Here is a 16,397-nt window from a genome sequence, read left to right on the forward strand (position 1 = left end):
CCGGGGAGCTGGCTAAGGGGGCACCGCAAGTGGAAAAAGTTTGAGAGAACCCCTGGTAAAAGAGACTTGGTATTGGAAAGAAGTGCCCTAGGATACAACCAGCCCAATTATCAATAAAGCATTATCCAATTTATAACTGTGTACAGTAATTCAGAGAAACTGAGTATTGAAATTATCATAATTTCACACCTTGCTAATTGGCCATGTACAACATGTGCCCCCCCCCCCACCCTTACAAAGCTTTTTTTCATTCACACAACTCAATAATAGTTTTGTCATTCGTCTTAAGTGAAAAATATAAAAGATCAGACAAAAGGACAAACATTCATTTTTTTTCTATATGCTACATGCAAACAAATTTTGTTACAGTAAAATTATTAGAGTTTGAGATTTCTGCTGGTGCAGTATTTCAATTATACATTATTCAAATCCAGTCAAAAAATTTAATTAAAGGACTTACAAGATACAAAAAAAAACTAAGGATATTGATGAAAAACTAGAAGCTTTATTTTAAACATTCTTTTAACATTACAAAACTTACATCAAGAAATGTGATCAGCAATCATCATTTACATAGTGACATGATAAAACAACAATCATTTTACGGAAAAAAAATGGAAATGCATCACTGAATGTTTCATAAAAGTCCCATGAAACATATTGACTAGGTTGTTAGCAGCTATTTCTTCACTTAGGAGTTCCTTTTAGGCACAAATTCGTATGCTAACCTGTATGCAAGAGAATCAATGACTCATAGCATGCACTACAATTTGATAAGCATCATAAACTCAAAAAAATTATCAACATGATTTATACAAAGTAATGATGAAAGGAACAAGAATATCCATGAAACGTAAAAAATCATGCATGAATAGGCCAGATGTTAATATGTTATGGGAATATAAATATAATAGAATATCATGGTTTTTATATGAAATTATTTAAAAGTCAAGAAAATAGCAAAAATATGATAAATTCAAATTTTGTGCATATGTGCTATGAATGTTTGTCATCTTTTGAAAAGAAAGTCAATACTAATGACATGAAGCCAGAAAACCCTAAAAATATTGCAAAAAAATAAATTCCAAGTTTTGCTGAATGGAAATATAAGATAAAGACTTGGACATGAACAAGGTCTGCAATATGATTACCATGATTTTACCATGCAATATAGCTGCAACTTCTACAGGTTGATTCAAATTATTTGTCCACAGGACTATCTTTGCAATTGACATTGAAAGCATGCTTCCAATGACAAATTTTTTAAATGAGATACGGTTTCTTAAAACGCCATTTTTCAAATGATTGTAAACATTAAAAAAAGAAAAATCAACTTTTTATACAGTCCCAGTGTGCTTAAACTTGCAATTAGTGAAATTTAGAACCTGTTCTCATAAAAGTCGGAAGTGTTTCAGACTTGTGAGTGCTTAGATTGAGTTTTATGCTGGAAATAGTCTCATTCAAGATTCAACTTTCTGAAGGTGCTCAAATCTGTTCTACAAAATTCTGTGGGTGCTCAAGCATCTACAGTTGTCACCGTTTCTGTTGTACCCCTGTCTCAGTAAAGTTTTCTGACAACAGCGAACCGGGTCAGAAACGGTGACAACAGTGCAACAGTGGGTGCTCAAGCACCTACAGAATTTTAGAAAAGAAAATTCTGTGGGTACAACAGAAACGGCCACATGACCGCAGAAAAAATTGCTACCGCAGGGAGTACCCCATCGAGGGGTTAGTGCACCAACCTCTCGATGAGTAAAAAAACCCTGCAATTCGGAATCAGCAATAAATTGTAGGTCCTGGTCTAATTAGCCCTCACGTGTAGAAAATGACTGTGGTGCGACAAAAATTATCAAAATGATCAAGCACCTACAGAACCCCTGGCTCTGCAATATTTACAGATATATTTGACTTTGAAGTTTTCAGCATCTATCGCCATTGAAGGTGATATTCACAAATTGGAAAAATTTGAATTAAATTCTAAGTGTGAAAATTCTGTAAAAACTGTAATTGTCATTGTGACTAAAAAAATAAAATAGTTACTCTTTAAGAATTTTAATAACGCCTTTCCAGTCAAATTGTTTTACAATGTAACCACCTTTTCATTTGAGTTTAGCATGTTAGCAGTAGTTTGAAATTGGAACCACCATCATTTCTAGTGTGCCCTGCACCTTCTGAAGAGACATTTCTTTTTTAATTTCACTTCTTGGTCTTCAAAGGGTTTAATAATTAGGATTTTATAATTCAAAATAATTTTTTCCACAAGATATATCTAATACAGTGAGTGATCAAAACCTTCCAATTATATACACAGGTGAACTGGGAATATCTGAACTTGAAAACTCAAATTTTTGGATTTGTTTCCTATTTAGTTTGTTAAACTTACCTGATTAATTCAATCTTTTTCCCTTATGTTTTGGATGATTCAAAGTTTGATTAAAATATACCATTTGCAAAATTTCTCTCCTATGAATTTTTAACTTTTAGTCTTTTTTTTATTCCATGATTTACAGATCTTTTCTGAAATATTACTTGTTAAAAAGTACAGAAACTTTTTTTACTATATTACTATAGATGAATGCATAAAGTAACTACAAAGTACTTCAAGTAATTCTAAGAATGTATAGATTCAAAATTAGTAATTCTAATTTTGAAGTACATTCTAAAGTACTTCAAAGTAACTACCCTGTGTAATTATGCATTTTTGCCATTGTTCATACAAAAATGTAAATGCAGATTGTAAGCCTTTTTTGTCAAGTAGAACGATATCGGTGAACGGTATCGAAATCTCTACGTCGTTCTATATTGATGTGCTACAGGAGAATCACTGAGAAAACTCTTCCAGACAGAAGTAAATGTTCCACCAAATGTTTCAAATTTGACACCAAAGTAATTCAGAGTGAAATTTGGAGTAATTTCTACTCACTGTGTAAAAAACGAAAACATAAAAGATGAGTATAATTGAAAAGTGGTGGCCATGCTCAAGAAAACTGTCAACTCTGACGAAACATCAGGAAGGAACATTCGAAAGGAGAAAATAATACTATTTAAAATATCTACGTATGAACACTTTGTCCTTAATCATAGTTTACATGGAAAAGTGAAAGCCAAGATGTTCATTAATGGCTTGACTATGTCAACATTTCCTTTGAGAAAGACCACTAGCCCTCTTGAACCACCAACTACAAATGCCTACCCTGTTAGAAAAATCCCAATCACAACAAGAAAAACATTTATAATCTGCAAAAGCTTGTTGAATATACCAGACTATGCTGAATTTTACATGATTGTGAGTTGGTCAACATCTGAAGTTAGAATAAGAGAGGATTCTGACTATGCACAATAGCAAATGAGATATTACACATGATTGTTTTATGTCTACAAAATATCTGTAACTGACCAAATTAAAATTCAATGTTATTAGTCAGTTTTGTTGATTTTTACCCCTAAATAAACTTACTAATATCATAAAAATGATAAAACAGTGTTGTAAATTGATTTTATTGCAGAAACCCTGTAAGTGCAGACACCAGAATTTTTTTTACCCCCCCCCCCCCTCCCTTTAACCTTAATGAATATATCATTCAGGAAATTTTTCATAAAAATATCTGTTTTTAGTCAAGTTAGAATGTTTTTCTTGATTATCTCAAAACTAGAAATTCTGCACTGATGGGGTTTTTGAAATAAACGCTTCAATTATCAAGAGTGTTTGATTTTTTAGTTTGAAGTATAGTTATCCTAAATTTATGAATGGGATAATAAAAATTTTGGGTAATTTCAACTTTTCTGCTGTCCCTTTTAGCTTCAAATTAACTGAGTTTGACTGTATAACCTTCCGCAGTTTTATAAATTTCACTGATCTGCATTACAATTGGCAAAGTGAAAGCAATCCAACCTTCTGTATAAAATACCACATCTTTTTTCAAGACGACTTTTTCAGATTTTATGTAGGTGATAGTGTTCCCCCCCCCAAACTAACAGAACAATAAACCCAGAAAGAAAAATACTCCAGCCTTTTCTATGATTTAAACTGTACGCATATTCCTATATATATACTACCCCAAAGGAAGGGTATATTTCAAAACACAAGTCTCCCTTCTGTCATCAAAATATGAACAAAAGCTGATTCTGCCCATAGCAGTTGATCTCACAGGTTGGGAAGTGGGAGGGGAGTGAAAAACATGTTCTAAGGAGAAGTAGAATTCACAAAGCTCTTTGGGCTCACAATGCCCGAACTAAAAGGATTTTAAGGAGGCAAGATATCTTGTAATTGCACTGCAGAGGTGGTTAAAATACATAACATAATCTACTTTATAAATACTTTAAATATAATAAAATACTAATATACTATAATATATATATAATATACTATAATATAATAATATAATATACTAAATACTTTAACATCATTTCATTTGTGTACATTCCCTAAAAATTGAGATTCTCAAGCCAAACAAAACTTGCAAACACAGTGATGCATTGCCAAAACATTAATTTTCATGTTTAATATCTCTGTAAATATCATTCAAAAATATATTGAATTTTTGGCTTCAAATCACTTCTGAAAGCAGGTTCTATATTTCACTCACAGGAAGTTTTAACATCTGTATGAAAAGTTAATTCCTTTTCATTTTTTATGTATATAACCCCTAAAAAAAAAAAAACTAAATTTTAAGAAACTGCATGTCATTTACAAATTTTTCTCAATAGAAGTACACTTCTAATGCCAATGGTTGCAAAGATAGTCCTGTGGATAAACAATTTGAATCACCCTGTGAAGTTTTAAAAAGTTTTTAATGATTGTAATTAAACTAATAAACTAATAAAACGTTTTTAATTAGTTTCAGTTTTTAATGATTGAGACTAATTCAAAGTCGCAGTCTACAAAAAAAATTTTTTTCTGACTTAAAAATTCATTAAAATTCCTTGATTAAAATTTTTAAAATTCTCAAAGAACACTTGAATGGTATGTAGGGTGATCACACATTCACACATCCCGTATTTCCTGTGACCGTCCAGGTTTTTTTCTGTTTTTCTGGCCGTTCCAACCTTTTATACAGAAATATCCCAGTTTTTTCGAGAGGTCAGTTTTTTCATTAAAAATGTTGATAGAGGTAATTTACATAGCTGAATAACTCAAGTTGACATTACTTTCATATATATTTGTATATTCTTTGAATATATTACATGTATTGGCAATACTTTTAGTATCTTACTAATGCACCAGACAGATTTCATATTTATTCGGACACAGAAAATTTATTTAGAAATCAGTCAAACCTGTAATAAAATATGACAGTTTTTTTCTTCGTTGTTGCATTGTACTTTAATAAGAAGCAAGTTGAAGCATTTTAACATTTTTAGTGAGGCAGTATTTCTCAATGTACATAAACCATACAGAGTATTATGCTCACTGAAATTTTTTCTGTCACACACTTGCTGCTTTTCAGATTTGACCGGGAGCTGTGAATGATTAAATTAATTTAACAGATTTAATTACACTTTTTTGAGTTGAAAGCAACACAAATTTTTAAAATAAAACATGTACATGACCTGTGACTGTAAATTTCATCAAAAATATCTTTTTTTGTATTATGTGTTTCGCAAAGTAAACACATTTAGAGCACAAAGTAAAAATGTAAATATTTGATGAAGGGAATGACAAAAAACAGGGGGGCAATGTTTACCTAAGTGAGCTGTTAAATTTAAAAGCAGATAGAGAACAGCACCATGCATTGACCATGACATAGAACATGTGGCTAAAACATGCTTGGACTGTAACACAAACCATCTAAAAATTTGTGAATCACCTATATCGTCATGGAATAACAGACGAACCTTGGGATTGAGTACACAGATTTATCACAGCTGAATGGTGATAATTGGATTTTCATCATCGACTCTTATTCTCAATGTCTAGAAGTATTCAAGCTAAAACAAGTTAAATCAGCTCATATGATTAACCTCTTTTACAATCAGGGACGTAATATTACGTCCAAATGCCAGAGGAATGAACTCAATCAAGTTTAATGTTTTTTCAATGTGAAAAATTACAATTACTAATACAAATACAAATACAACGCCACAACAGGCAAATTGCCCAACGAGGCGGCTGACTTAAGAACATCATGGATCCCCGAGCCCCTACCTACTACTGCTACACCACACATGCACCCCCCCCCCCCGCGTAACCCCCCCCCCAACGAATCGGTACATGCGGGAATGTGCGTGTACTATAATTACAACTAATTTAAAAAAAAATTCTATTAATTCAAATTTTTGCATAAATCAAAAATGTACTTATATGTTACCAAATATTTGGTGAATAGGCCAAATACCAAATAGCAGCCAAATATTCGTCCCATCTGTAACTCAAAGAACACTAAAGCATAGCTCTAACACCATAATTATCTTAGAGCCACACATATACACTCACAATACATTCCAACAGTCACTGATTCATTACAAATTTCTCATAGGCATGTTTAAAAGGTTTCCATGTATGGTTTAATAACAGTAGACCCACCTGCAGTGTTGCCAGCAGTCAAAAAATTTTCAAACTAGATTCTTCATTAAAAACTAGAAACTGGGCTTAAACAACCAGAATTAATTTGAATCATTATTTAGATGGCCATACATCCCATATTTTCAGGAAATTATTGTATTTTAAAGTAATTTAATAATAGACTACTAGTACAAAGGAAAATTTTTTGAAAAACAAGTAGATGGTATTTTTTCACAATAAATAGTGGAAAAAAAAAAGACCAGATTTAGTTGGAAAACCACCAAGTTGGCAACACTGTCTACCTGTCCTCCTCTAGTTTGGCCCTGGTTACAGTAATACCTAAAAATTATTCTGAATGCTTTTATCTAACATTATATTTACAGAACTTCCAAAACATATTTTATTTCATTAATTGCCATTGGATGCTGTTGCAGTAGCCAAGTTGTATAAGCACTAAAATGAAGCTGTACTTGAAAGTGATACCAGAAAATAAATTGTTAAAAAAATAATTTATAGTTATCTATAACCTGTTAAAAACCTAAGGCATAATTTTTCAACAGCGAAGATTACTGGAAAATTATGTACATTTTAAAAGTACCTTTCATTGTAAATTGGTTTAATATTTTATGTCAAAGCTTATTCACCACTGTAGCTAATCATTAAAAATAACTCAATATAAATGAAATAAATCTATGATTAAAAAAATAAACTTTCAACAATCATATAGATATCCTTTTTATTTCATTCAATAAAAAATAAAAGTCATACCTTTTAAATACCATTCTTATTCTACCTGTTTTTTTTCTCAACTGTCCAATGACTTGTTTTGCTGGAATACCAAGAAGTAATTCTGAGTTTACCTAGAATTTCAAAATGTTAGCTTTTAAAATTCCATGTGATAGTAGGGAAAAAAATTAATACAATGCCCATAGCTTATTACATTGTTTGCAGATCACATACTATTATATTTTTCACAACTCTTGCTAAAGAACAGATCAAATAAAAGTGTGTTTTATATAACTGATGGGATGCGGAAAACCAATATATTTGTTATCTGTTATAATTATTTTTTTTTGAAGTTCTCAATAATAAACTTCAAGGTACAACATTGAAACTTTTGGTATTTTTTCCAATCAATCTATTAACTTCAGTTTTCAAAAAGCAATGCACTTCTTTATTTATTTTTTTGCACTTATTCATTCTCAGTTATATGAAAACAACAAATATATTAGTTTGTTTTCTGCTGGTAAGATAGGATTTAAAACGAAAAAAATATGTAGTAAAAAATATTCTACAAATAATTTGAAAATATCCACGATACTTATGATCAGTTTTGCAAAGAAAAACTAAGAATAAAATAAGTTTAATTACTTTATTAGTTTGACTACAAATCAAATAAAATAACAGTAAAATTACACTACAAAACACAAAAACTACAAAATTAGTTCTATTATAAAAAGCAGTATGAAAACTGCAGCTCATCCTTGTCAAGCAGTGAAAAGCTATGAAAAAAAAAGTATTCTGAAGAAAATTTAACATAGTTCTACACTGAAGAGCCAAAAAAACTGGTACACCTGCCTAATATCGTGTAAATATCGTGTGCCCCTGCAAGCCCGCAGAAGTGCCGCAACACGACGTGGCATGGACTCGACTAATGTCTGAAGTAGTGCTGGAGGTAATTGACACCATGAATCCTGCAGGGCTGTCCATAAATCTGTAGTAGTAAGAGGGGGTGGAGATCTCTTCTGAACAGCACGTTGCAAGGCATCCCAGATATGTTCAATAATGTTCATGTCTGGGGATTTTGGTGGCCAGCAGAAGTGTCTAAAGTCAGAAGAGTGTTCCTGGAGCCACTTTGTAGCAATTCTGGACGTGTGGGTGTCGCATTGTCCTGCTGAAATTGTCCAAGTCCGTTGGAATGCACAATGGACATGAATGGGTGCAGGTGATCAGACAGCTTACCAGGTTGTACAAGTATGAAAAGCGGATTTTTTTTTAAAAAAAAACCATGTTAAATTCGGAAGAATGATAAAAAGTGCTTTACTCAAAGTATGCTCCATTGCTTGTTATACATTTCCCCCATCTTTCCTGAAATTTGTGAATACCACGCCAGTAAAAATCTTCCCCTTTTGCTGCGAACCATTCATCGAGCTATTTTTTCACATCTTCGCACGAACCAAAGCGTTGCTCAGAAAGTGCGTGACCCATCAATGCAAACAAGTGGTAATCGGAAGGAGCCAAGTTTGGTGAGTAAGCCGCATAGGGTAGAACTTCCAGCTGAGTGCTTCCAACGTGCCGCGAACCGCTTTTGCTGTATGTGATGGAGCATTGCACATTGACCATTGTCAAGGAGCATTTCACGTTGTCATGGGGCATTGCGATTGGAAACAGCTTGTTAACTAATGCCCAATTGCTCTGCGAGTTGTTTTTGTGTCTGTGTAGTATCATCTTCGTCCAACAATGCTTCCAATTCCTTTTTTTTTTTGGAGGTTTTCCATGTTCCTTGTCTGCAACATCGAAGTCGCCACTTCTGAAAAACCAAAACCATCATTCACACGTATCTTGAGATGGAGCATGTTCACCATAAGCTTCTCGAAGTAATCGGTATGATGCAGCAGCAGTTTTCTTCAAATGAAAACAAAAAAATTAATGCTGTCCGCGAATGCTCTTTGTTCAGTATAACTTTCGACATATTGAACACAACAATACAACACTATGCACACACTTTTCCAATTTATTACTCGTGCGCATCTGACACTTGTTGATGACACAACAAAATGGTGCACTGCCAAATCTTTATAGCACAAACTGCATTGGTGCACAATCTGTTTTCTGAAATCCGCATTTCATACTTGTACACCTGGTACGTACCTGTCACCTGTCAGAGTCGTATCTAGACGTATCAGGGGTCCCATATCACGCCAACTGCACACGCCCCATACCATCACAGAGCCTCCACCAGCTTGAACAGTCCCCTGTTGACATGTAGGGTCCATGGATTCATGAGGTTGTCTCCATACCCGTACACGTCCATCAGCTCGAAGCAATTGGAACCGAGACTCGTCAGACCAGGTGTTTCCAGTCCTCAACAGTCCAATGTCGGTGTTGTCTGGCCCAGGCGAGGCATAAAGCTTTGTGTCGTGCAGTCATCAAGAGGGTACACGAGTGGGCCTTCGGCTCCGAAAGCCCATATCGATGATGTTTCGTTGAGTGGTTCGCACGCTGACACTTGTTGATGGCCCAGCATTGAAATCTGCAGCAATTTGCGGAAGGGTTGCACTTCTGTCACGTTTAATGATTCTCTTCAGTCGTCTTTGGTCCCGTTCTTGCATGATCTTTTTCTGGCCGCAGCGATGTCGTAGATTTAATTTTTTACCGGATTCCCGATATTCACGGTACACTCGTGAAATGGTCGTACGTGAAAATCCAAATTTCTTTGCTACCTAGGAGATGCTATGTCCCATCTCTCGTGCGCCGACTATAACACCACGTTCAAACTCACTTAAATCTCGATAATCTGCCATTGTAGCAGCAGTAACCGATACTTGTTGTGTTATATAGGCATTGCCGACCGCAGTGCCGTACTCTGATTGGTTCCATATCTCTTTATTTGCATACGCATGCCTGTGTCAGTTTTTTTGGCTCTTCAGTTTATATAGTAATATATATAATTGTGTGATTAATCATAATTAATACTTAGTTTATGAGCTACCATTTATATGCAGTCCTGAAAATTAATTTGAGGGGAAAAAATGTATTTTTTTATTCTATTAATAGATTCTATGGGTTTTAGATTTTTAAGGTATTACTATACAGGGTGTTTCAAAACTCTATTGAAAAAATGAGGTGTGGTGATAGTGCATGTAAAGAAAAATAATTTTTCCAAAAAAAATCAGGGGTTGCAAATGGCATTTTTTACTGCATGTTAATATGTAAGTTAAACCAATGAGAGAAGAGGGGAGGTCCTAAAGTAACCCTGGGAAGAAAAGCATACCCCCCACATCCATAATATTGTTAGAGAAAAGAGAGGAAATTTTATTTCTCATAATCAGCTGACTGGAAGAAAAATCTTTTTTCCCTCCTTACACCATATATAAAGTTCCTCCTGTGATGAATGCTAGGTTGCCATATTTTGGAAACATCTGAAATGGCGGTGATGCATGCATTCCAAAAAAAAGTGGGTTGTGACCCTGGGTTCTACTGCAGTTTTTACAATTGTCTTGACACATACTGTCGCTCCTCTCATTTTAGCAGTATAGTTATGGAACACCCTGTATATATTTAATATCTTTGTCTTGAAACAAAAAACTGGTTTCTGAGCATTTTTGACTGAGGTATTCTTTTTTTCCGTGATAAACTTAAATAGTTCTTCTACTGACTGAATGAAGAGATATTAGTGTTTCAGGGAAGGAAAATACATTTCTGCCCTCACGGCGACCCGAACCCTAGTCTCATTTACCGGACGAGTGCTCTACCAACTAAGCTATGAAGACTGATAGAATTCTTCCCCCTTGGAGCATATGTATATGCTGAATGGCTCAGTGCAATGGATGGCAGCAACATTCTACTGATAGCTCGAAATGACATCAAGGCCATCTGGTGGCACTGATGACATTTGCGAGAGGGAGCTACCTAGATGGGGACCCCCCGTGAGGGCAGAGATGAATTTTTCTTCCCTGAAACACTGATATCTCTTCATTCAGCCAGTTTTCTGTATTGGTAATATTAAGAGGGGAGAGAGACATCTTTCTACAGAGTGCTTCTAACCTGAAAAAAATGTTGAAATTCGCCAGCCATTAATATTTCATATTTAAAATTCAAGCATTTTGAGTTACTTCATTGTGAATAAAAGCAATTAAAAAGTGAGCTCAAAATGAATTTTTTAATGCTGAGAAAGAACCTTATTTCTATTAAAATAAAATGATTTGCTCAAAGAGATCAAGCTCACTTCAAAAAGTCTGTCTTTGGCCTGGATTCTTCCATCTTTGGCAGCCAAACTACCAGGATACACAGCTCTAACTTCAGGACACACAGGAAGCACAGTATTGTAATTACACCCATTCCTCTCATCTTGTGGGTCTTGCAAACTGAATCCTAAACGTGTGTGCCACCCTCTATTAAGTACAATCTCAAATGATGAAACCTGGAAAAAATATTTAATAAAAAGACATTAGCATATTTCTAGTTGCATAAAATTATGACAAGTACGAACCTATTAAAAGCATTTCCAAATGGATGATGTGGTCTCAAATATAAGTTTTGCAAAACACAGGTTTAAAAGGACAATTTTCAAAATGTGAGACTAATGAATGAAAAAAACTTGTTTTGATTGGGTGAAATGTATGACACTACTGTTTGCCAGTTTGAAAATATAAATTGCAGATCAAATGGAGTAAAGGATCATGATGAAAAGGTATATCACATAAAAAAAGTTTTTAAAAGCAGAATTTAAAAAAAAGATAATGCCAACAATATTGTTCCAGATATTTCTTTAAATGCTGTGGTTTTATGCAATTCAAATGCACAGTATTTATATTGAGCAGAAATATAGGGTTAAATTATTTTGATGGAATTAAATTTAGTTTCTTATTTTAGTGAGTTTGATTCAGATAAATTTGAACTATTGAGCAGTTGTATAAAGTGAATAGATCATTTTTTGGAAAATGCTATGAATCTCAAGAGAAAATGAATAGAGCACTCCAGTTTCCAGCTTAAAATTCAAAATCAAAACTTTTCATAACTAGCTGTGATGTAAGAACACTTCTTAACATTACATGCACCTTGTACACATACAACAGAATTTCTAATGGCGGAATGAGTGACCCCAGCATATTTTGTCAGAATTGTGCTTGTTTTGTGTTCTTGCTGGTGCTGCCATCTTTTTTCCACATTTTGAGTTAAAGAGAGTAAATTTCTGATAACTTTTATGAGCTGCCCTTGAGTTTTCTATATAATTTAATGTTAAATTTTTCTTATATAATTCAATTTTTTTTCAAATGTTATGGATAATTCGAAATTGGGGGCAGAAATCATGGTTTTTGTATGAGCAAATTTAGTTTAGAAAAAGAAGTGAGAATAAGCTAGTGAGAATAAGCAGTCATATTTTGTTTCTCTTGTCCAAGTTGTTACGCAACAAATCTTTAAAGACCAAAAATACATAATTTGAAAATTGTGAAGTAATTTCAGCATACTATGAATTAAATTTTTCTTATTTAATTCAATTTTTTTTCAAATGTTATGGATAATTCGAAATTGGGGGCAGAAATCATGGTTTTTGTATGAGCAAATTTAGTTTAGAAAAAGAAGTGAGAATAAGCTAGTGAGAATAAGCAGTCATATTTTGTTTCTCTTGTCCAAGTTGTTACGCAACAAATCTTTAAAGACCAAAAATACATAATTTGAAAATTGTGAAGTAATTTCAGCATACTATGAATGCCGTTTTAATTTTGACTGTTCAATCTGTTTGATGAGCAATGTGAAAAGAAATATAGAGCTTAATTATCCAAAATACGAATTTTGGATAATTTTAATTTTTCTCCTTTCGAAACAAGCACAACTTTGGTCTAGGCAATTTACTACTGAGTGAGTTGTGCCGGAAGTGTGATGTTGCGAGTGCTGTTTCACCAAGGATGCCCGGTTAAACACTAATTCAAAATACTGCCCTAGATAAAAACAAAAAATAGTTGATTGCATCAGAGGATGAATCTGATCTGAAGAAACATGTCCTAGGATACAAATATTACAGAGAGCAGCTGTATTCATTTTTCTTCATGAAAGTTTTGAATGTTAAAGTTTTAATTTTAAAGTTCATGAAAAATTCATGCATCTTCAATGCAAAATAAATGTTGTGCTACAAAACAGCTTATTCTAATTAATTATAGCATTGTTTGTTCTAATTTTATGTGCACAGACTGAAAAAAGCGCATTTAAAAATGTGTGCAGACTGAAAAATATGATTTCTATTATCCTATCAAAACTAGAAGTAGATTTACTATGCCTTGTTTATTACTACATACATTCTCTTGTTAACTACAACAAAGATCCTATTCTGTTCATCACTAACCTCTTTCAGTATAAGGGTGAAATATCTCAACCTTAATGCATATTAAAAGCGGGTCTAACTTTATACAGTACAACCTCTATGATCCAGACTCCTCTGGACCTAGGTGATTATAGATTAAGAAAGCTTTTGGATTATTAATCAAGTTTTGTTCATTTCCAAATTTTCCATATTTAAAGCAATACTATGCCTCTTTAAGCACTTCAATTCATATTTTCCTTGTAAAGAAAATTAATAAAACAATACATATGCATATAATTAGTTAATTTCATTAAAAAAACCATAATCTCTAATTTACATACCATTACTAGTTATCTCTAGAAAAACAAATCCTTTTACTTATTCTTTAAACATTTTTATAGGCATTGCTCAGATCTGAAAAAAACCGAGAAATATATATTTTTTGTTTCTGTAGATCGTAAATGGCAGCTTTCCCGATTCCATATTGTACATGCAACATTTATACTGGTGTTCTGTGTTCCAGCTTTATCAAGAGTTGAAATTTCTCACATATACTTAAAGCATTATGTTTCCATTGGCAGCTTGTAACTACCACATCGATATTTTCTGCATGTTTTACATTTACTTAAATAATCAAATAAAATAATAAAGTGCACACAAGCTCCAAGGAAAGATTGAGATATTCGTTGCCTTTGTAGTCTAGTGGTCTAGGGTGTTCATGAGGAAAGTGAAAGGACGTGGGTTCAATTCCCAGCAAGGGCAGTTGAATTTTCTCTTTCCTAAATATATCTTCACATCAGCCAGCTGTTAAAACCTTCATATGGATAGCGGAGAGTAAAATCATCCTCGGATAAATAATAGAATGCTAGACAAGTTCTAAAACACTGAGATAAACTGTACAGTTCAGAGAAACGAAATCAAGAAAAATTCTTTTGATCAAAACTGACTTTTTAACTAATAACATTCATTGAAATACACAGGTACCATCATTGTTTCAAATTTTCCAGAAAGCCAAAAAAAAACAGCATTTGACACCAACAATACATCAGGAGGAAAATGGTCTAAAGAAAAAAATAGCTGGTAATAGAAAAGGCCAAAATGGAATTTGGGTAAAGAAAAGATTTCATATTATAGTTTAGGAAAAAATCTTGGAAGTGTCCAGATCAGAGAGGTTTTACCCAGAAGAGAAATCTATCCATTATTACTGGTGCATATATTCTTTCACTGAGAATGTTCACTTTTGAAATTTCAAGTTTGAAAATACAAAAAACAAACTAGTTGCAGGTTTTTTCTTGCCACACAAGATTTTTCTAGCTTGCATAATTTCTTGCCACATTTGGAACAATGCCACAGGAATTTCTCAATGCTACGCCTTTTTCTTTTGAAAATTTCTATAGTTTATCTCACAAAAAAGCAAATCTGTGGATAAAAATTTTAATGAATTATAAATAAATATTTCCTTGTGAGGAAATGTCGGCCTATCAGCATGATGAATATAGAGAGAGATAAGTCCACACACTCAGGGAATAATATTTCATTTGTTTGATTTCTTCCGCCAACTTCTTTTGCACTTTTCTAATGATTGCAATGAATTTTTCACAGATATTTGATAAGTATGATGAAACTCCTCTATCCCTGTTTCCCGCATTAAAAATGTGTTCTCGCAAGAAAGGGTAAAACTTGTTAAGACATTCTGAAATTTCTAAAAAGTTTAAATTCTGCCATGATGCCAGGGTTAATTTTTTCCCCTCAGTCAGCTCTGCTAGCTGAAAACCTTATTCCTGCCACTGTTATTCTCAGTACTTCTTTCCCATAATGTCGCTCTTCTGCAAATTGATAGAATATGCAAGAATCCAATGTCAGAGGATTTGGTGCGGATACATACTATGAGATTTGTGAGCAGTGTCCAGGACACTGTAAATGTTCCTGAAGCTGAGTAATAGAATATTCGCAATAAAAGAAGTAACACAATTAAAAATGAACTTACAAATACAGTAAAACCTGTCTTTTGTGGACACCAGCAGAACAAACAAATTTGTTTGAAAAAAAAGACAGTTAATCAGGGGTTTGAAATACATACTACATGTGGGGAAATTATTGTTTGGCCATAAAAGAGGAGTGTATATCTCATAGCTGCCAACTTTTGAAAATGAAAATTCGGGAGATTTCGCGCAAACCCGTATTTAATGCTAAAACCACTCCCTAATAAATACAATAGGGATTTTTCCAAATAAAATAGGGATTTTCCAAACATAAAAGTTAAATCGTAGGGAATAAAATCCCTACTCAAAAACTGAAGTCAAATTAAAATAGGGATTTTACACACATGGAAGTTAAACCCTTGGGAATAAAATTCCTACGCAAAAAACAAGTGAAATTAGAGGCCAAAACTTCAATGATGTAAAAATAAATATTGTGTTCAATCAGAAACGCTGTGAACAAACATTCTGCGCGAATGACCCCAAAATCATCGGAAGATGAAGGAACACGCCGTCAATTTTTGAAGAACACTGACTTTTTGAGACACTTGCTTGATGTTTTTTTTTCTTTCCATGACCGATGTTTATGTCCGTAACACTACTTATACAAAAAGGAAAAGTCTGCCCTCTTCTGGAACGTTTGATGAAAGGAAATTCATCGGAATAAGTATCTTTAAAATTGATTAAATATATTTTTGCTTATCTGTATTCATGCTTTGTTATATCGCACGTACGTAACTGCAACAAAAGAAATTTTGATCACATGCGCGTCACTATAATCTTCAATTATTATCCAGGACTATTGGCTGCTAAGCCATTTCCCTGCACGATAAGACAAACAACTTTCTTGTTACCATCAGAGGGTTTGTAAAACTTTTCCCCATTTACGACGTGT

General features: G+C 33.5%; 1 protein-coding gene across 2 annotated transcripts in view; it reads right to left on the minus strand.

Annotated features, from left to right (window-relative positions):
* Nucleotides 1–485: 485 nt before the first annotated feature.
* LOC149085214 (uncharacterized) overlaps nt 486–16,397 on the minus strand; it is a 123,710-nt gene continuing 107,798 nt past the window's right edge. For both annotated transcript variants that reach the window (XM_089233078.1, XM_089233079.1), the window contains 3 exons: nt 11,451–11,645; nt 7,271–7,362; nt 486–728 (listed from right to left, as the gene is read on the minus strand). In XM_089233078.1, coding sequence (XP_089089204.1) covers nt 692–728; nt 7,271–7,362; nt 11,451–11,645 — 324 coding nt within the window. In that variant the 3' untranslated portion in view covers nt 486–691. The remainder of the gene's footprint in view (nt 729–7,270; nt 7,363–11,450; nt 11,646–16,397) is intronic.

This window comes from Pholcus phalangioides, unplaced genomic scaffold, assembly GCF_987345545.1.
Source record: "Pholcus phalangioides strain wild (caught in Gottingen) unplaced genomic scaffold, Ppha-v1.0 ptg000007l_1, whole genome shotgun sequence".
Taxonomy (NCBI): domain Eukaryota; kingdom Metazoa; phylum Arthropoda; class Arachnida; order Araneae; family Pholcidae; genus Pholcus; species Pholcus phalangioides.